Source organism: Coregonus lavaretus (genome assembly GCF_964263955.1).
Source record: "Coregonus lavaretus genome assembly, chromosome: 10".
In the NCBI taxonomy this organism is placed as follows: domain Eukaryota; kingdom Metazoa; phylum Chordata; class Actinopteri; order Salmoniformes; family Salmonidae; genus Coregonus; species Coregonus lavaretus.
This window is the reverse complement of record NC_139997.1, coordinates 13,108,769-13,131,302: the sequence shown is the minus strand read 5'-3', so window position 1 is coordinate 13,131,302 and position 22,534 is coordinate 13,108,769. Positions and strand designations below refer to the sequence as shown.

The 22,534-nt window shown below is 44.7% G+C and overlaps 1 protein-coding gene across 1 annotated transcript in view; it reads right to left on the bottom strand.

The window, feature by feature from the left end:
• The window catches only part of clip1b (CAP-GLY domain containing linker protein 1b), a gene marked incomplete at its 5' end in the record, with an annotated part of 42,482 nt that extends 20,513 nt beyond the window's left edge, over positions 1 to 21,969 (bottom strand). The window contains 13 exons of the mRNA XM_084169864.1: positions 7,199 to 7,273; positions 8,002 to 8,009; positions 8,327 to 8,384; positions 12,071 to 12,166; positions 13,555 to 13,716; positions 14,503 to 14,607; positions 16,571 to 16,631; positions 16,717 to 16,820; positions 17,218 to 17,415; positions 17,879 to 18,080; positions 21,034 to 21,158; positions 21,301 to 21,788; positions 21,882 to 21,969. Coding sequence (XP_084025990.1) covers positions 7,199 to 7,273; positions 8,002 to 8,009; positions 8,327 to 8,384; positions 12,071 to 12,166; positions 13,555 to 13,716; positions 14,503 to 14,607; positions 16,571 to 16,631; positions 16,717 to 16,820; positions 17,218 to 17,415; positions 17,879 to 18,080; positions 21,034 to 21,158; positions 21,301 to 21,788; positions 21,882 to 21,969 — 1,770 coding nt within the window. The remainder of the gene's footprint in view (positions 1 to 7,198; positions 7,274 to 8,001; positions 8,010 to 8,326; positions 8,385 to 12,070; positions 12,167 to 13,554; positions 13,717 to 14,502; positions 14,608 to 16,570; positions 16,632 to 16,716; positions 16,821 to 17,217; positions 17,416 to 17,878; positions 18,081 to 21,033; positions 21,159 to 21,300; positions 21,789 to 21,881) is intronic.
• Between the last annotated feature and the right edge of the window lie 565 nt (positions 21,970 to 22,534).

Genomic DNA, 22,534 nt, shown 5'->3' with positions numbered 1-22,534 from the left:
GTGGTATGACTTAAAGATTGCTGTACACCAGCAGAACCCATCCAACTTGAAGGAGCTGGAGCAGTTTTGCCCTTGAAGAATGGGCAAAAACCCTAGTGGCTAGATGTGCCAAGCTTATAGAGACATACCCCAATAGATGTGCAGCTGTAATTGCTGCAAAAGGTGGCTCTACAAAGTATTGACTTTGGGAGGGGGTGAATAGTTATGCACGCTCAAGTTTTCTGTGTTTTTGTCTTATTTCTTGTTTGTTTCACAAAAAAAAATATTTTGCATCTTCAAAGTGGTAGGCATGTTGTGTAAATGAAATGATACAAACCCCCCAAAAATCCATATTAATTCCAGGTTGTAAGGCAACAAAATAGGAAAAATGCCAAGGGGGGTGAATACTTTCGCAAGCCACTGTAGGTAGATCTATAGATCTCTAATTTCTGCAGCATTGAAGGTCCCCAAGAACACAGTAGCCTCCATCATTCTTAAATGGAAGACATTTGGAACCACCAAGACTCTTCCAACAGCAGACTTCCCGGCCAAACTGAGCAATTGCGGGAGAAGGGCCTTGGTCAGGGAGGTGGTCCCGATAGTAACTCTGACAGAGCTCCAGAGTTCCTCTGTGGAGATGGGAGAACCTTCCAGAAGGACAACCATCTCTGCAGCACTCCACCAATCAGGCCTTTATGGTAGAGTGGCCAGACGGAAGCCACTCCTCAGTAAAAGGCACATGACGTCCCGCTTGGAGTTTGCCAAAAGGCACGTAAAGGACTCTCAGACCATGAGAATCAAGATTCTCTGGTCTGTTGAAACCAAGATTGAACTCTTTGGCCTGAATGCCAAACGTCACGTCTGGAGGAAACCTGGCACCATCCCTACGGTGACGCATGGTGGTGGCAGCATCATGCTGTGGGGATGTTTTTTTCAGCGGCAGGGACTGGTAGACTAGTCAGGATAGAGGGAAAGACGAACGGAGCAAAGTACAGAGAGATCCTTTTATTTTTTTTATTTAACCGGGTAAGCCAGTTGAGAACAAGTTCTCATTTACATCTGTGACCTGGCCAAGATAAAGCAAAGCAGTGCGATAAAAACAACAACACAGAGTTACATATGGAATAAATGTACAGTCAATAACACAATAGAAAATCTATATACAGTGTGTGCAAATGTAGTAAGTTATGGAGGTAAGGCAATAAATAGGCCATAGTGCAAAATAATTACAATTTAGTATTAACACTGGAATGATAGATGTGCAGAAGATGATGTGCAAATAGAGATACTGGGGTGCAACTGAGCAAAATAAATAACAATGTAAATAACAATATGGGGATGAGGTAGTTGGGTGGGCTAATTACAGATGGGCTGTGTACAGGTGCAGTGATCAGTGATGAAAACCTGCTCCAGAGCGCTCAGGACCTCAGACTGGGGTGAAGGTTCACGTTGCAAAAGGACAACGACCCTAAGCACACAGCCAACACAATGCAGGAGTGGCTTCGGGACAAGTCTCTGAATGTCCTTGAGTGGCCCAGCCAGAGCCCGGACTTGAACCCGATCGAACATCTCTGGAAAGACCTGAAAATAGCTGTGCAGCGACGCTCCCCATCCAACCTGACAGAGGATCTGCAGAGAAGAATGGGAGAAACTCCCCAAATACAGGTGGCAAGCTTGTAGCGTCATACCCTAGAAGACTCGAGGCTGTAATCACTGCCAAAGGTGCTTCAACAAAGTACTGAGTAAAGGGTCTGAATACTTATGTAAATGTGATCTCTTTTTTTTATTTTCATTATATATAAATTAGCAAAGATTTCGAAAAAACTGTTTTTGCTTTTTCATTATGGGGTATTGTGTGCAGATTGATGAGATGGAAAAACAATTTAATCAATTTTAGAATAAGGCTGTAACGTGACACATTTTGGAAAAAGTCAAGAGGTCTGAATACTTTCCAAATGCACTGTACATGGCCCTGCATAAAGGTAAAGAGAGGGTTGCCTCCCTCCAGTAGAGCGGATTGCCCTGGCACTGGAATGGAGCCGCTGACCAGAGCTGGACTGGGCACCGAACTCTTGTTGGTTGGGTCAGGGTGTGAGTTCAGGTTGAGATCTATGTTATTAGATTCTATGTTTAGGATCTAGAATGTGTATTTCTATGTTTGGCTGGGTGTAATTCCCAATCAGAGGCAGCTGTCGCTCGTTGTCTCTGATTGGGGATCATACTTAGGTAGCCATGTTGCCTACCTTAGTTGTGGGATCTTGACTCGTGTTTGTGTTCCTGTTAGGAATGTTGTGAGTATAGCCCATAGGACTTCACGTTACGTTGCTTTTGTTATTTGGTCAAGTGTTTATCGTCATTAATAAATATGTACGCATACCACGCTGCACCTTGGTCTGACAATCACCCAATCAGAAAGTATTCCTCTCAAAGATCAACCAATCCTTTTCAAAGATAAGCAAATCACATATGTTCGTTCTCAAAGAGGCAAAATAGCCATCGCTGGGTCTGTCCAACACTGTTGCTCCATATAACTGACAAGCACATAGTTGCTGTCTGATGAAAACCTCTCATCTCCAAAACAGAAACTTTTCAGTAAATTGAAAAAATTCACATATATTCCCATTAAGAAACATACAATTATGAAACTTTAGAAGCTATTTTGAACACATTTTCTTGGTCATAGAGTAATGAAATGTTCAGAGTACATTGAGGGGAGTACATTTCAATAAATGTAAAAGAAAAAGAAAAATTGGCAATAATTGAGTTACGAGGTTTTCATCAGACAGTGACGATATGCAGTAGTCTACATATGAGTGTGTGTACAAGTAATGTAATGTTCTGCCCATCCATGCATGGGGCACACACACAGCTGCTGTGGCTCGCACTGACATGTGCATGATTACATCACAGCCTGCGGGTGCAGAGGAGAGGGAGGAGATGGAGGAGATGGAGGAGAGGGAGGAGATGGAGGAGATGGAGGAGAGGGAGGAGATGGAGGAGAGGAGAGGAGAGGGAGGAGATGGAGGAGAGGGAGGAGAGGAGAGGAGAGGAGAGGAGAGGAGAGGAGAGGAGAGGAGAGGAGAGGAGAGGAGAGGAGAGGAGAGGAGAGGAGAGGAGAGGAGAGGAGAGGAGAGGAGAGGGAGGAGATGGAGGAGAGGGAGGAGAGGAGAGGAGAGGGAGGAGAGGGAGGAGATGGAGGAGAGGAGAGGAGAGGGAGGAGATGAGAGGAGAGGGAGGAGAGGGAGGAGATGGAGGAGAGGGAGGAGAGGGAGGAGATGGAGGAGAGAGATGAGAGGAAGGAGAGAGAGGAGAGGGAGGAGAGGAGAGGAGAGGAGAGGAGAGGAGAGGGAGGAGATGGAGGAGAGGAGAGGAGAGGGAGGAGATGAGAGGAGAGGGAGGAGAGGGAGGAGATGGAGGAGAGGGAGGAGAGGGAGGAGATGGAGGAGAGAGATGAGAGGAAGGAGAGGGAGGAGAGGAGAGGAGAGGAGAGGAGAGGAGAGGAGAGGAGAGGAGAGGAGAGGAGAGGAGAGGAGAGGAGAGGAGAGGAGAGGAGAGGAGAGGAGAGGAGAGGAGAGGAGAGGAGAGGAGAGGAGAGGAGAGGAGAGGGAGGGCAGTATGAGCACCGCAGCACTTAAAATAACGTGTTAGAATAAAAGTGAGTGCGAGTTTGAGAGAGTGAAAGAGAACGAGAAAGAAAGAGTGTGCGTGTGTGTTTGTGCGTGTGTGTGTTTGTGCGTGCGTGCTTGTGTGCGTGCGAGGCTAAGCACCCTTCACAGAAATAAAACCACTGCACTCCACTGCTTTCCAACAGCCTCTCTATTTAAAGGGATTTTTATAATCTTTTTATAATCTCATCACCACCACATCTGATCCCTCTTCAAGATGGACCTCTTTCAGCCTCCTTTCAGTATTCCTATTCTTTATATTCAAAAGACTCAGGCATATTCAAAAGGTCTATGTTATATTTTGCGGCTAAGCTGAATTGCTGCACCATTGAGAGCATCTTGACTGGCTGCATCGCCACTTGGTATGGCAACTGCTTGGCATCCGACCGCAAGACGCTACACATGGTCGTGGGTACAGCCAGTACATCATTGGGACCAAGCTCCCTGCCATCCAGGACCTCTATACAAGGCGGTGTCAGAGGAAGGCCTTAAAAATGTTCACTAACTCCAGCCACCCAAGTCATAGACTGTTCTCTCTGCTACCGCACGGCAAGTGGTACCGATGCACCAAGTCTGGAACCAACAGGACACTGAACAGCTTCTACCCCCAAGCCATAATACTGCTAAATAGTTAGTTAAATAGTTAACCAATAGCTACCCGGACTATCTGCATTGACCCTTTTTGCACTAACTCTTTTGACTCATCACATACGCTGCTGCTACTGTATTATCTATCCTGTTGCCTAGTCACTTTATCCCTACCTATACAGTGCCTTCAGAAAGTATTCACACCCTTTGACTTTTCCCACATTTTGTTGTGTTTCAGCCTGAATTTAAAATTGATAAAATGTAGATGTTTTGTCAAAGTGGAATTATGTTTTTCAAAATGTTTACAAATTCATTACAAATGAAAAGCTTAAATGTCTTGAGTCAATAAGTATTCAACACCTTTGTTATGGCAAGCCAAAATAAGTACAGGAGCAAAAATGTGCTGTAAAAGTCACATAATAAGTTGCATGGACTCAATGTGTGCAATAATAGTGTTTAACATGATGTCTGAATTACTACCTCATGCATCTCTGTACCCCACACACAATTATCTGTAAGGTCCCTTAGTCGAGCAGTGAATTTCAAACAAAGAAAAAAACACAAAGACCAGGGAGGTTTTCCAATGCCTCGTAAAGAAGGGCACCTTCTAGATGGGTAAGAAAATTAAATAAATAAATAAGACATTGAATATCCCTTTGAGCATGGTGAAGTTATTAATTACACTTTGGATGGTGTATCAATATACCCAGACACTACAAAGACACAGACGTCCTTCCTAACTCAGTTGCTGGAGAGGAAGGAAACCGCTCAGGGATTTCACCCTGAGGCAAATGGTGACTTTAAAACAGTTACAGAGTTGAATGGCTGTGATAGGAGAAAACTGAGGATTGATCAACAACATTATAGTTACTCCACAATACTAACCTAATTGACAGAGTGAAAAGAAGGAAGCCTGTACAGAATAGAAAAATGTGGCAAAGCAATTAACTTTTTGTCCTGAATACAGTGTTATGTTCGGGGCAAATCCAATACAACACATTACTGAGTACCACTCTCCATATTTTAAAGTATAGTGGTGGCTGCATCATGTTATGGGTATGCTTGTAATCATTAAGGACTGGGGAGTTTTTCAGGATAAAAAAAATTATGGAATGGAGCTAAGCACAGGCAAAATCCTAGAGGAAAACCTGGTTCAGTCTGCTTTCCAACAGACACTGGGAGATTAATTCGCCTTTCAGCAGGACAATAACCTAAAACACAAGTCAAAATCTACACTGGAGTTACCAAGAAGGCAGTGAATGTTCCTGAGTGGCCGAGTTAGTTTTGACTTAAATCTACTTGAAAATCTATGGCAAGACCTGAAAATGGTTGTCTAGCAATGATCAACAATCAATTTGACAGAGCTTGAAGAATTTTGAAAAGAATAATGGGCAAATGTTCCACAATCCAGGTATGGAAAGCTCTTAGACTTACCCAGAAAGACTCACAGCTGTAATCGCTGCCAACGGTGCTTCTACAAAGTATTGACTCATGGGTGTGACGAGAGATTCCTGTATTTAATTTTCAATAAATTAGCAAAAATGTCCAAAAACATGTTTTCACTCTGTCATTATGGGGTATTGTGTGCAGATGGGTGAAAACCAAAATCTATTTAATACATTTTGAATTCAGGCTGTAACACAACAAATTGTGGAATAAATCAAGGGGTATGAATACTTTCTGAAGGCACTGTAAGTAACATATCTACCTCAATTACCCCATCACATCGACTCGCTAATGGTATCCTGTGTACAGATGTAGGATCTTAATTTGATTACTCTTTTGCTGCTGACAATTTTCCTGCACAGCAAGAAATGCAAACTTGTAGTGTATTTGAGTTTTAACAAGGCTTCTAAAGTTTGTAATTTCCACTTTGAAATTTCAGACTTGATTTGCCCTGATGAAAAATGCATCAATCCCTACAAAAATGTATAATTATAATCAACATAATAATTCACATTTCCTGTTGCTGCAGGATTATTTTCCTGCTGTAACAAACTGGATCAAATTAAGATCCTACATATGTACATAGCCCACCTTACAAGGCGGTGCGCCCTCTTCCTAGTTATTGGTAAGGGAAACACTAAGACTGAGTGAGATACATTAGGGAGGGGTACAAAGGGTTCCTTACTACATTAGGACAGTAGAACAGAAGGAATGGCTCAGCTCAGATCTAACTGGAAACTACACCCACAGTCACTCACAAAGCAATTCACTCCCCAGATTAAGAGTGTGTGTATTCCCCTCTAATCTGTTTCCCTGCAGTCATCAGACTGACCATCTGGAGCCCACAGACACAGCTAGCATGGCTGGGTCACTATGTCCAGAGAGAGAGGGGGTGAGGAGATGACAAATGGATGACAAAAAAGACGCATTGACAGAGAGAAAGAAAGAGCGGATGGATGAAGGGAGAGATGAGGAGAGGGGTTATAAGATGTTTAGAAAGGGGGCAATAAAGAGCAATGGATCGATTAGAAGAAAGAGAGTAAAACAGAAATAAAGTGTAAACAGAGAAAGAGTGAGAGCAACAGAGAGAGAGATAGATGGAGAGAGGAAATAGTCCAACACAGTGAGCAAGGACTGCGAAAAAAATGTACCACACACACTCACAACACATGCACAGAGGAGAAGTTAAGGGAGAGCGAGAGAGACAGCGAGAGAGACAGAGAGACAGAGAGCAAGAGATGGCTAGGAGTATTTGATGCATGACTGGGTCTATGTGTTAATATAGCCATGTATGTAATAAGCTGTAATACTCAAGTGAATAAAGTAAAAGGCCCTCAGGACCCTACACACACACACACACACACACACACACACACATGCACACACACACACACACACACACATGCTCGCGTGCACACACACACACACAGACACATATGAAGCTTACATAAGCATTAAAGCCTGCTTTACATCAGAGATATGACAAACTGACTTTTCATCTGAGCTACCCTAATCCTCACCTGAGCCTCTAGCACTGTCTTCTCATTGGTCAACTGCTCCAGTGAGTGGGCGGTCCTCTCTGATGACTCAGCAGCCTGGGGGAGGGGCCATGTTTAGTAAACATTATATAATATATTTTGATCTATAACTAACTTTTGTTTAAAATGATTGATCTTTACTACAAACAGACCATTGGTGCAAGTCTCCACAAATCCCATCAATAATACATAATGCTTTCTCTAAAGTGGTCCTCTGTAGCTCAGCTGGTAGAGCACGGCGCTTGTAACGCCAAGGTAGTGGGTTCGATCCCCGGGACCACCCATACACAAAAAATGTATGCACGCATGACTGTAAGTCGCTTTGGATAAAAGCGTCTGCTAAATGGCATATTATTATTATTATTATTACTAAAGCTATAAAACTAATTAATCATTCTACTTCTAAAAGATGTCTAAATCCACAAGAACAGCCTCTTAAAAGTTAATTAAGTTCAAACTTAATTTGAAATAATACATCTTCAATAATTAACTATGGTGAAACATTAACTAGTTATTTAGTTATATAAACATTACATAAAGTAGACACCTGCCTGCATATTAAAGTGACACGGAAAAGGTTAGTCACGTGTGTGTGTGTGTGTGTGTATGTGTTTGTGTTAGTCATGTATTCATTTTTACATTGTTAAGCTAGCCTGCAGCCATAGCTTCAGCTTCACAGATCTAGCTCAGCTTCAGTGTGTCTGGATGAAAGAACGTCATGTGACCTTGTGCGTCACAGCTGCAGTTTTCATGCATACATCATGCTACAAACATTACATACACACATTTCCACCTGCACACATACAGGGACACACACAACAGACAGAAAGACAATTGTTACCATACAACACCCACTCGCTAACACACACACACACACACAGGCACGGACGCAGACACACACACACCTGCGTCAGTCTATCCTGAAGCTCTTTCTCTTTGCGTTGGTTCTCTTCTCTCTGTGCTTCCCTCTCTTTTCCCGTCTGCTCTCCTCTCTTCTCCAGCTCTGCAACAAAAGTCGGAGAGATAAGTTTCCCTCTTCATGATTCATCTTTACCAGCGCCTCTCATAGGGCTGTTTTCCTGAATCCAGAATAAGCCGAAAGTTTCTTACCTTGCAAGGTTTGTGCCTTTCTCTTGTTGTCTTTGTTTGCTGCGTCCAGTTTCTGTCTCTGAAATGGCAAACAAACAAACAACAACACAACAACAAACTTCACTCTTAAGTAGGTCCTATGATTGAGTGTAGTCTGGCCCAGGGGTGCAAAGGTGAACGGCAAGGCACTGGAGTGACGAACGACCCTTGCTGTTTCTGCTTGGCTGGCACCCCTCTCTCCACTGGGATTCTCTGCCTCTGACCCTATTACGGGGTCTGAGTCACTGGCTGCTCGCGCTCTCCCATGTCGTCCCTAGGAAAGGTGCATCAGGTCATGCCAGGCTTTATTCGCTATACTCGACTTGAGTGGGTTGAGTCCTTGAAGTGATCTTCCTGTCCGGTTTTGAGCCCCCTCAGGCTTGTGTAGTTGGGGAGATCAACGTGGGCTATACTCTGCGTTGTACAGTGAGGGAAAAAAGTATTTGAACCCCTGCTGATTTTGTACGTTTGCCCACTGACAAAGACATGATCAGTCTATCATTTGAATGGTAGGTTTATTTGAACAGTGAGAGACAGAATAACAACAACAAAATCCAGAAAAACGCATGTCAAAAATGTTATAAATTGATTTGCATTTTATTGAGGGAAATAAGTACTTGACCCCTCTGCAAAACATGACTTAGTACTTGGTGACAAAACCCTTGTTGGCAATCACAGAGGTCAGACGTTTCTTGTAGTTGGCCACCAGGTTTGCATACATCTCAGGAGGGATTTTGTCCCACTCCTCTTTGCAGATCTTCTCCAAGTCATTAAGGTTTCGAGGCTGACGTTTGGCAACTCTAACCTTCAGCTCCCTCCACAGATTTTCTATGGGATTAAGGTCTGGAGACTGGCTAGGCCACTCCAGGACCTTAATGTGCTTCTTATTGAGCCACTCCTTTGTTGCCTTGGCCGTGTGTTTTGGGTCATTGTCACGACCCATTTTCAATGCCCTGGCTGAGGGAAGGAGGTTCTCACCCAAGATTTGACGGTACATGGCCCCGTCCATCATCCCTTTGATGCGGTGAAGTTGTCCTGTCCCCTTATCAGAAAAACACCCCCAAAGCATAATGTTTCCACCTCCATGTTTGACGGTAGGGATGGTGTTCTTGGGGTCATAGGCAGCATTCCTCCTCCTCCAAACACGGCGAGTTGAGTTGATGCCAAAGAGCTCGATTTTGGTCTCATCTGATCACAACACTTTCACCCAGTTCTCCTCTGAATCATTCAGATGTTCATTGGCAAACTTCAGACGGGCCTGTATATGTGCTTTCTTGAGCAGGGGGACCTTGCGGGCACTGCAGGATTTCAGTCGTTCACGCCGTAGTGTGTTACCAATTGTTTTCTTGGTGACTATGGTCCCAGCTGCCTTGAGATCATTGACAAGATCCTCCCGTGTAGTTCTGGGCTGATTCCTCACCGTTCTAATGATCATTGCAACTCCACGAGGTGAGATCTTGCATGGAGCCACAAGCCGAGGGAGATTGACAGGTCTTTTGTGTTTCTTCCATTTGCGAATAATCGCACCAACTGCTGTCACCTTCTCACCAAGCTGCTTGGCGATGCTCTTGTAGCCCATTCCAGCCTTGTGTAGGTCTACAATATTGTCCCTGACATCATTGGAGAGCTCTTTGGTCTTGGCCATGGTGGAGAGTTTGGAATCTGATTGATTGATTGCTTCTGTGGACAGGTGTCTCCCTTTAAGAGTATGCTCCTAATCTCAGCTCATTACCTGTATAAAAGACACCTGGAGCCAGAAATCTTTCTGATTGAGAGGGGGTCAAATACTTATTTCCCTCATTCAAATGCAAATCAATTTATAACATTTTTGACATGCGTTTTTCTGGATTTATTTGTTGTTATTCTGTCTCTCACTGTTCAAATAAACCTACCATTGAAATTATAGACTGATCATTTCTTTGTCAGAAGGGGGATCAAATACTTTTTTCCCTCATCAGGGTAGTAAGTTAGTGGTCTGTTGATATCTCTTTGGTGGTGTAGGGGCTGTCCTTTGTACAATGGGGAAAAAAAGTATTTAGTCAGCCACCAATTGTGCAAGTTCTCCCACTTAAAAAGATGAGAGAGGCCTGTAATTTTCATCATAGGTACACGTCAACTATGACAGACAAAATTAGAATTTTTTTTCCAGAAAATCACATTGTAGGATTTTTAATGAATGTATTTGCAAATTATGGTGGAAAATAAGTATTTGGTCAATAACAAAAATTTCTCAATACTTTGTTATATACCCTTTGTTGGCAATGACACAGGTCAAACGTTTTCTGTAAGTCTTCACAAGGTTTTCACACACTATTGCTGGTATTTTGGCCCATTCCTCCATGCAGATCTCCTCTAGAGCAGTGATGTTTTGGGGCTGTCGCTGGGCAACACAGACTTATGGGGTTGAGATCTTTAGACTGGCTAGGCCACTCCAGGACCTTGAAATGCTTCTTACGAAGCCACTCCTTCGTTGCCCGGGCGGTGTGTTTGGGATCATTGTCATGCTGAAAGACCCAGCCATGTTTCATCTTCAATGCCCTTGCTGATGGAAGGAGGTTTTCACTCAAAATCTCACGATACATGGCCCCATTCATTCTTTCCTTTACAGGGATCAGTCGTCCTGGTCCCTTTGCAGAAAAACAGCCCCAAAGCATGATGTCTCCACCCCCATGCTTCACAGTAGGTATGGTGTTCTTTGGATGCAACTCAGCATTCTTTGTCCTCCAAACACGACGAGTTGAGTTTTTACCAAAAGGTTCTATTTTGGTTTCATCTGACCATATGACATTCTCCCAATCCTCTTCTGGATCATCCAAATGCACTCTAGCAAACTTCAGACGGGCCTGGACATGTACTGGCTTAAGCAGGGGGACACGTCTGGCACTGCAGGATTTGAGTCCCTGGCGGCGTAGTGTGTTACTGATGGTAGGCTTTGTTACTTTGGTCCCAGCTCTCTGCAGGTCATTCACTAGGTCCCCCCGTGTGGTTCTGGGATTTTTGCTCACCGTTCTTGTGATCATTTTGACCCCACGGGGTGAGATCTTGCGTGGAGCCCCAGATCGAGGGAGATTATCAGTGGTCTTGTATGTCTTCCATTTCCTAATAATTGCTCCCACAGTTGATTTCTTCAAACCAAGCTGCTTACCTATTGCAGATTCAGTCTTCCCAGCCTGGTGCAGGTCTACAATTTTGTTTCTGGTGTCCTTTGACAGCTCTTTGGTCTTGGCCATAGTGGAGTTTGGAGTGTGACTGTTTGAGGTTGTGGACAGGTGTCTTTTATACTGATAACAAGTTCAAACAGGTGCCATTAATACAGGTAAAGAGTGGAGGACAGAGGAGCCTCTTAAAGAAGAAGTTACAGGTCTGTGAGAGCCAGAAATCTTGCTTGTTTGTAGGTGACCAAATACTTATTTTCCACCATAATTTGCAAATAAATTCATTAAAAATCCTACAATGTGATTTTCTGGATTTTTTTCTTCTCAATTTGTCTGTCATAGTTGACGTGTACCTATGATGAAAATTACAGGCCTCTCTCATCTTTTTAAGTGGGAGAACTTGCACAATTGGTGGCTGACTAAATACTTTTTTTCCCCACTGTAAAAAGGGCTCTATAAATACATTTGATTGATTGATTGATTGACTAGAGAGCAATAACATTCTTTCTCCATGAGCTATACAGGGAAGGATAATGACTTTCATCATCATGACCGTGTGTGTGTGTCTCACCAGGCTGGTTAGCTGCTGTTCCAGGGAGCTCTTGTCCTCCTCTACCGAGTGTAGCTGTTTCTGCCTGCTGTCCAGATCCACACTCAGTTCACTGATCTGGAGGGGAAGACAGGCGGGAGACATAGTAATGTCAAAAGGGAGGCAAAACCAGAGGATTGTAAATGCAAAGACCATGGGTATGACCGGGCTGGAACAAAAGCCTACACACACAGGGTGGAACAAAAGCTGTGCACACACAGCAGGCCAGGACTGTCAGCCTGACCACATTCAACAGACATCTGCTTTGGAACATATACTGAACAAAAATATAAATGCATCATGCAACAATTTCAATGAGTTACAGTTCATATACGGAAATCAGTCAATAGAAATAAATAAATGAGGCCCTAATCTATGGATTTCAATTGACTGGGCAGGAGGGGCGCAGCCATAGGCCTACCCACTGGGGAGCCAGGCGCAGCCAATCAGAATTCGTTTTTCCCCACAAAAGGGCTTTATTACAGACAGAAATACTTCTTCTACAGAAATAGTTTCATCAGCTGTCTGTGTGGCTGGTCTCAGACAATCCTGCAGGTGAAGAAGCCATATGTGGAGGTCCTGGGCTGGCGTGGTTACACGTGGTCTGTGGTTGTGAGGTCGGTTGGACGTACTGCCAAATTCTCCAAAACGACTTTGGAGGCGGCTTATGGTTCAGAAATTGGACATTCCTGCAGTCAGCATGCCAATTGCACGCTCCCTCAAAACTTGAGACATATGTGGCATTGTTGTGTGACAAAACTGCACATTTTAGAGTGGTCTTTTATTGTCCCCAGCACAAGGTGCACCTGTGTAATGATCATGCTGTTTAATCAGCTTCTTGATATGCCACACCGGTCAGGTGAATGGATTATCTTGGCAAAGGAGAAATGTTCACTAACGGGTGTAAACAACTTTGTGCACAAAATTTGAGAGAAATAAGCTTTTTGTACGTATGGAAAATTTCAGGGATCTTTTATTTCAGCTCATGAAACACTTTACATGTTGCGTTTTTATTTTTGTTCAGTATACATTTGTGTGCCTCCATTTAGTATGATATGTTACGTTAAGTTACAAATGGAATAATGGTCTGGTTACTTATGACAGAAACAAGGTTGGTCGTGGAGGATGGGTGGGAGGATGAGTGGTCTCAGAGCAAGACGTATAATACTATACGTCCGCAAAGATGTATGATACGTTACATCATCTAATTCGTATGATATTGTACGACCAGGTATGACGTATGATACTATATGTCCTCCAATTCGTATGATAATGTCCGACCAATATTCCGTTCATAACGTAACGCAACATATCATACTAAATAGAGGGACACAAATGTACGTCCCAAATCCTACAAATTGCCCTGAGGCCAGTTTGGGACTTGAGTTGCCCATCCTTGGGAGAGGGGTAGGAGCTAAGGGGTTATTAAGGGGATGTTTTTTGACCAGGGCTATGAGACCCCCCACCTTCTTCTCCTGGGACTGGGCCCGGGCCTTGAGGTTGCTGAGCTCCTCTGGTGACAGTGATACAGCGCCCACTGTCTGCTGGGAGGAGCATAGTCTCAACTGCAGCTCCGCTACCTCTCTCTCCAGCTCCATGATCCTGGACCGCTCAGACACTGTGGCCACCTGGGGAGAGAGAGAAGGGGGAGGGAGAATAAGAGGGGGGAATGAGAGGGGAGAGAGTAGAGAGAGAGCCAGCCCTAGCCCATCCATCTTTTTTGAGATAGTATATGAAGAACAGTATCAAGGCAAGGTAAGAGTGTGCAGGTAAGACTCGGGTATTAGTCGCAGCAGCATGAGAACAGCTTTTTGTTCCAGAGAGTTTGGGGCATGCAGAGGAAACATTATGGAATGCTGTGGCAATTTGACAATTTCCTCCTGAGAAGAGAGTCCTTTTGGATACATTTCTTCAACATTCTGTCTCCAAGAGGTCTAAACGAAGAACTAGATATAAAACCATTTCTGTAAAATGTGCTCTGCTCACAAGGGGCTGCTTTTTTACATTTTACACAAAAATCTATTTCACACCTATATTACTTGACATGGATAAAATAAAATAAAATGTATTCATGTTTTTCCATATATGTCTACTGTGTAATATTTATTGTGATGTTTATGTACTATATGTATTTAACTGACCGTAAGTACATACCTCTAGAGGTTATTTCAGTGGTGTATGACCTGACGAAAATCCAACTCGGTTCGAAACGTTGTCTTTATTGTGCGTCTGATTAAATCACCACGGAAGCATACCAGAGTTGCAGACATTCCTTTTATTGTGGACATTTATATTGCGATAACTACAATCCACAACATACACCCCAACCATACTGTGTCTAGAACGTAAGATCCAGGAATATCCAGAGGTAGTACCCGATGATGTCCTATATATTATGTCTATGATGGCATTACCCTAGTGTCCTCTAAGTCCCTCTGCAGTTTGTCAGCTTTGGTCTTTTCAAACAGAAGGCTCTGCTCAAGCTCCTTACTGTGGGCATGCTCCAGCTTGGTCTGCGTCTGTTAGTCAGAGAGAGGAAGAGGAGGAAGAGGAGAACACACCAACACCAGCGTCACATGCCAGCATCATGCCACATACAAGGATAGGACAGCAAACAATGATGTCATAGTAGAGACCAGGAAGTAGGAAGAGCATATGAGAGCCAAAGGTTTTATTTCAGTGGGTTCTATTTTATTTCAAATGTTATATTCAAAAGATTCTATTAGAACAAATCCTCAATGAGCAGACCCATATATAGAGGCATATAGGGAATATGGTGCCATTTGAGACACAGCCTAAATCTTATAAAAGGACTCTAACCCTCTAAAGTGAACCTCTATGGGACTGAGCCGCACACTAACCACCTCTATTTGGGTCTTTGGTTGGCTGAGTCCCAGATGTACAGAGTTCCGCTAACTATCCTCCATGTTGGCACCAACAGCTACATAAAGATAACATTCTTATCAATCTAAGCATTTGTCTTGCAACTTTTCATTAATTGAGTTTGCCAAACTGTGTCTAGTGTATCTATAGATCTGCTTGGATCTATTTTCAGGACAGCTCTATCTTGTGGATTCGGTTCTGTTCACTTTGGCTCCCAGTGCTCTAACATTTTCTTGACAAGGTCTTACAATCAGTGACATCATCGCTCTATCCTTCTTGCTCTTCTGTAAGCGCCAAAGGGAGAGAGAGAGAGAGAGAGACAGATGAAGGCTTTGTGACATCACCCTCTCCATGAGCGAGGAAGAGAGAGGGAGTGAAGGCGAGAGAGAGAGTTGAAAGAATGTGAAAAGAGAAGAGGCGTGGCAAGGAGAGAAAAGAGAGCTCTCAAGAAGGAGGCGATAGATAGAAAAACAAAGAAAGAATAAGAGGGGAGCAAATAAAAGAACGAAAGCAAGTCATGAATGAGGGAATTGATGAGGGCCAGGAAATGAAAGAGATTAAAGGAATAGATGATCAGATGAAAAATTAAATTAAATTTAATTTAATGAACGTGTGGATAACCAAAAGCCTTGATAGAATTATTGAAAATAGTTTTGGTTTCTTTATTAGTCCAGCAGCAAAAGCCAAAATCAAGAGCAGATATTGTGAAAACCATGAACTCACCACCATGCCAACATGTGCACTTTAGTGGGTAGTAGTGAATAAGGGTTAAAATATGCACATCCCCAAACTGCTGGAGCTACTGAACCAGACCTTCCAGAGGAGATGTATGAAGTGGGATAGTGAGGAGAGACTATGAAAAATCATTTCAGCTAACCAATTGGATGAGTGAGGGAGCTTCAGCTACCAATCAGATGAGTGAGAAAGCTTCAGCTAACCAATCGGATGAGAGTGAGAGTTTCAGGTAACCAATCGGATGAGAGTGAGAGAGCTTCAGGTAACCAATCAGATGAGTGAGAAAGCTTCAGCTAACCAATCGGATGAGAGTGAGAGAGCTTCAGGTAACCAATCGGATGAGAGTGAGAGAGCTTCAGCTAACCAATCGGATGAGAGTGAGAGAGCTTCAGGTAACCAATCGGATGAGAGTTAGAGAGCTTCTGCTAACCAATCGGATGAGAGTGAGAGAGCTTCAAGTAACCAATCAGATGAGCGAGAGAGCTTCAGCTAACCAACCAAGATGATGAGAACCGTGGTCAACTGGTGAACTATACTGTATTAAACACTCACCCAGCATTGTTCTCTGAGTATATAAAGGGTGTGTCATAGAACAAAACATGGAGTCATGACACAGTACAGATGAGGGTATGGCGTTTTAGATAGACCAAAGGAAATGACATAATTATGTATCGGTGTTTCATGAGTAGTTGAAATGAGAAAGGTGCAACAACTGTGTAACAACATCAGCTCTATGTGGTTTTCACTATGTGAAATAACATTGTCTGGGTTCTGTTAGCTTAGGTAAAAAATGGAATCAGACTGTGTGTGTGTGTGTGTGTGTGTGTGTGTGTCAGAGTAGAGAGTACTGAATCATTTGTTTACCTCTAGGTCACCTTTAGTGATGCAAGCCTCTTCCACAGTGAACTGCAGGTCTTCCACTTTCCTGTCAGACAGATAGAAAGAGTCATCCTACCCTCCTCTCCTCCAACATCCCAGGCTCCATCCCCTACCATGCAAGACGCACACACCTCTTCTCCTCCTCCAGTTGGCTGAGCAGCTCCACCTTGTCTCTGTCTGCCGTCTCCACCAGTTTATGCAACTGGTCCAGCTTATCTTCCATCTCCATAGCATACTAGCACACACACACACCCACCCACACACACACACCCACCCACACACACGCACCCACACCCACACCCACCCACACACACACCCACACACACACACACCCACACACACCCACACACACCCACACCCACACACACCCACACACACACACACACACACACACACACACCCACACACACACACACACACACACACACGCGCTATATTAATGCATTTCGATAGTACAGTACAGTGTCATGACATTGAAAAGTGGACATTGTACTGTAAGTAAGGTTTGCTATAGGTCATAGGTCATACTTTTCTATGGTCAACAACATAAAGCCTGTGTGGGAGACGGATAGTCCAGGTGTGTATTGTATTTTTCTCTTTCTGTGTGTATGTGTTTTCTACCCGTCCCTCACCTGCTCCTGAACCTTCGTGAGCAGAGACAGTTCCTGCTGCACCTCTCCAGCATGGCTGGTTGCCTTGGCCACCTCCCCGCGTTCCATGTCCCTCTCGGCCAATAGCTGTTCGATGTGCTGCTGCTTCTCCTTCAGGGCTTCCTGTAGCGCTGTGGTGCCAGAGATCTTACGAGCATACCGCGACGAGGTCTCTGTCAACTGGGGGGGGGGGGGGGGGGGGGTAGTGAGACGTACATATTTAGAGAGCAGAGGAAAGAAAAAAACGGACTTGCTCGTGTGTGTGCGTGCGTGTCAAATCAAATCAAATCAAATGTTATTTGTCACGTACACGTGTTTAGCAGATGTTATAGCGGATGTAGTGAAATGCTTGTGCTTCTAGCTCCGACAGTGCAGTAATATCTAACAAGTAATATCTAACAATTTCACAACATATACCCAATACACACAAAACTAGTAAGGAATGGACAAGCAATGACAGAGCGGCATGGACTAAGACACAGTAGAGTATTATAGAATAGAATGCAGTATATACATATGAGATGAGTAGTGCAAGATATGTAAACATTATTAAAGTGACTAGTGTTCCATTTCTTAAAGTGGCCAGTGATTTCAATAGGCAGCAGCAGCCTCTAGTGTGTGTATGTGTTTGTGTTTGTCTCACCAGGCCAGCGCGGCTGGGTTTCCCACTAACAGAGGAAGTGACAGAGCTCAGGGAGCTCATGGAGGAGGCGCTGGGACTCCTCTTCATGGTGGAGTGTCTCCGAGAGGAGGCCTTGGCTTTAGCCAGGGTGCTGGGGAAGCCGATACGAGTCACTTTATGGACTGGGGCAAACAGTCCGTATCGCGGCAGGCACTGGAAATACCTGGAGACAAAAGAAAGAGAAAACAGAGGATGTCAACAACACTGATTCAGTGTAGAGGGTCCCCACTCAAAAGGTTTCAAAGTTATTTTATGCTATTTATTTATTTCAGAGGCAACAAGAGCCAAACAAACGTTGCATGTCAACAACAATGAACACTGACTGCAATTTGTATACCGCCCCAACAGATCCACAGATGACACAATCTGTATTGCACTCCACACTTCCCTTTCCCACCTGGACAAAAGGAACACCTACTTAAGAATGCTATTCATTGACTACAGCTCAGTGTTAAACACCATAGGGCTCTGCAAGCTCACCACTAAGCTAAGGACCCTGGGATTAAACCTCTCCCTCTGCAACTGGATCCTGGACTTCCTGACGGGCCCCCCCAGGTGGTTAGTGTAGGCAATAACACATCCACCACGCTGACCCTCAACACGGGGGCCCCTCAGGGGTGTGTGCTTAGTCCCCTCCTGTACTCCTTGTTCACTCACGACCACGTGGCCACACACGACTCCAACACCATCATTAAGTTTGCCAACGAAACGACGGTGGTAGGCCTGATTACGACGACAGTAACACAGCCTACAGGGAGGAGGTCATAGACCTGGCAGTGTGGTGCCAGGACAACAACCTCTCCCTCAACGTCAGCAAGACAAAGGAGCTGATAGTGGACTACAGGAAACGGAGAGCCGGGCTGAAGTGGAGCGGGTCAAGAGCTTCAAGTTCCTCATGGTCCACACACACCAACACAGTCGTGAAGAGGGCACGAAAACGTCTCTTCCCCCTCAGGAGGTTGAAAATATTTGGAATGGGCCCTCAGATCCTCTAAAAGTTATACAGCTGCACCATTGAGAGCATCTTGACTGACTGCATCACCGCTTGGTATGGCAACTGCTTGGCATCTGACCACAAGGCGCTACAGAGGGTAGTGCGTACGGCGCAGTACATCAATGGGGCCGAGCTCCCTGCCGTCCAGGACCTCTATACCAGGCGGTGTCTGAGGAAGGCCCTAAAAATTGTCAAAGACTCCAGCCACCCAAGTGATAGACTGTTCTCTCTGCTTGCGCACGGCAAGCGGTACCGGAGCACCAAGTCTGGGACCAAAAGGCTCCTGAACAGCTTCCACCCCCAAGCCATAAGACTGCAGGTAGCTTAGTGGGTAAGAGCGTTGTGCCAGTAACCGAAAGGTCGCTGGTTCTAATCCCCGAGCCGACTAGGTGAAAATCTGTCGATGTGCCCTTAAGCAAGGCACTTAACCCTAATTGCTCCTGTAAGTCGCTCTGGATAAGAGCGTCTGCTAAATGACGTAAATGTAAAAAATGTAATATTGCTGCTTGTAAGATTGCACCTAAATCAACCATTTATCAGATCATCAAGAACTTCAAGGAGAGAGGTTCAATTGTTGTGAAGAAGGCGCCAGGGCGCCCAAGAAAGTCCAGCAAGCGCCAGGACCGTCTCCTAAAGTTGATTCAGCTGCGGGATCGGGGCACCACCAGTGCAGAGCTTGCTCAGGAATGTCAGCAGGCAGGTGTGAGTGCATCTGCACGCACAATGAGGCGAAGACTTTTGGAGGATGGCCTGGTGTCAAGAAGGGCAGCAAAGAAGCCACTTCTCTCCAGGAAAAACATCAGGGACAGACTGATATTCTGCAAAAGGTAAGGGATTGGACTGCTGACGACTGGGGTAAAGTCATTTTCTCTGATGAATCCCCTTTCCGATTGTTTGGGGAATCCAGAAAACACCTTGTAAGGAGAAGACAAGGTGAGTGCTACCATCAGTCCTGTGTCATGCCAACAGTAAAGCATCCTGAGACCATTCATGTGTGGGGTTGCTTCTCAGCCAAGGGAGTGGGCTCACTCACAATTTTGCCTAAGAACACAGCCATGAATAAAGAATGGTACCAACACATCCTCAGAGAGCAACTTCTCCCAACCATCCAAGAACAGTTTGGTGACGACCAATGTCTTTTCCAGCATAATGGAGCACCTCGCCATAAGGCAAAAGTGATAACTAAGTTGTTCGGGGAACAAAACATGGCCAGGAAACTCCCCAGACCTTAATCCCATTGAGAACTTGTGGTCGATCCTCAAGAGGCGGGTGGACAAACAAAAACCCACAAATTCTGACAAACTCCAAGCATTGATTATGCAAGAATGGGCTGCCATTAGTCAGGATGTGGCCCAGAAGTTAATTGACAGCATGCCAGGGCGGATTGCAGAGGTCTTGATAAAGAAGGGTCAACACTGCAAATATTGACTCTTTGCATAAACTTAATGTAATTGTCAATAAAAGCCTTTGACACTTATGGAATGCTTGTAATTATACTTCAGCATACCATAGTAACATCTGACAAAAATATCTCATAACACTGAAGCAGCGAACTTTGTGAAGACCAATACTTGTGTCATTCTCAAAACCTTTGACCACGACAAACACACACACACACTACATAAGCTCACACACAAAAAACCCACACACACATACATATTGACGACAAACACACACACACACATTCACACATAGACACACTTTCACACTCGCTGCTCCTACTCTGTTTATTATCTATCCTGATTGCTTAGTCACTTTTACCCCTACCTACATGTACATATTACCTCAATCACCTTAACTACCTCGTACCCCCAGAACATTGACTTAGGTACCGGTACACCTTGTATATAGCCTCGTTATTGTTATTTTATTGTGTTACTCTTTCCTTTTTTAGTTTTTATTTGCTAATCTTCTTACTTTTTAACTCTGCATTGTTGGGAAAGGGCTCGTAAGTAAGCATTTCACGGTGAAGTGTATACTTGTTGTATTCGGCGCATGTGACAAATAAAATGTGATTTTATGTATTTATTTTTGACTTGCATCATAATCATAAGAGGACAGGTTTTTATTCAGTATCATTATTTTAAGGCTCTCTGTCTATACGTGTCATATTATATCTAACCTGGTTCCAGCCACAGCTCCATCATTCTTCCCAAGAGGTTCGTCCAGCTCCACTCCACACCACTCCGCCTTGGCAAAGTCTGTCTCCCCCATGAACCTCACCACCCCTGCCTTAGTACCCCCCACCTTGAGAGAGATAGAGAGGTGGGAGAGAGAAAGAGAGGTGGGTAGAGAAGGAGAAAGAGCTGTGAGTTAACACATATGTGAGCCAGAAACACAAACATGTGCACACATACACAAACACACACACACACAGACACACACTCACCAGCACGCGGTCTCCCAGTCTCAGTTCTCTTCTGGTCTTCTTGGCTGAGTCAGTCTCAGAGAGGTTGGACACTGACCCACTGCCCGTCACGGTTCTACTCAGCGGTGTCTTGGTGCTGTTACCAGTGGTAGTAGCAGCCCCAGCAGCAGCAGAGCTAGGGGAGTTGGCCCCTGTCACGCCAGGGTTAGGCTGCCCACCATTGGCCTCCCTCTCCGGCAATGCTGTCTTGGTCAACTTGGAGGGCCGTGTGAATATCCCTCTTCCGTCCTCACACTGGAAGTACTGGACCCCCGCTACCGACCCGTCGTTCTTCCCGATAGCCTCATCCAGGATGATGCCGGCCCACTGGCCCGGGGCAAACTGTGTACCCCCCAGGAAGTGGACATATCCTGGCTTGTTACCGTTGACCCACACCTTCTCCCCCACCTGGTAGTCCACTGCTCCATCCTGGGTGGGAGACTTCTCAGGGGGCACAGGCTTGGAAGCAGCTGGAAAAACAATCATCCTCATCATCTGCAGCACACACACACACACACACACACACACACACACACACGATGAGCCCTGCGGATGATTCTTACCAGAGGAAGGGGAGGTGCGTGTTGGTAACCCAATTGGCCTGGTTATCTTACTGGGGGGCTTGATTCCGCTGGGCTTGCCTGTGCTCATGGTTCCAGCTCGGTCCTGAAGGGGCTAAGGCTAGGGGCTACTGGAGCAGAAGCTGGGGCTGGCCTCTTGTAAGGATGGGGGACTAGGCCTTCCTTCCCCACCACCCACCTCACTCTGCCCCACCTTGAGGCCCAGACCTGGGAGACACAATACACAGAATAGGTCTACATAGATTTCATTTGGATTTCATTAAGTTCACAAAAATAACATGCAATTCATTATGAAGCTCATTATTGAATGTCAGTGTCTGTGGTAGTACGATTATGTAATGACAATGTTTATACATCAGGAAGTAGTAGTGGACTAGAGAGAGAACAGAGAGATAAAGACAGACAGAAAGAAAGACACAGTTTAAGGCCAAACACACAATGGACAGGAAGTCAAGACATTTTAAACCCAACCAGCAGCACTTCACACTTACAAGGTACACACACACACACACACTCAGGAAACAGCATCATTATAACTACATTATACTTCTGGAATGGTGCTTGTTACTGGACAGGCCTGACTAGTGACTAAGATATCTGTCCAGAATGACATGACTAAATGGCCTTAAACAAAG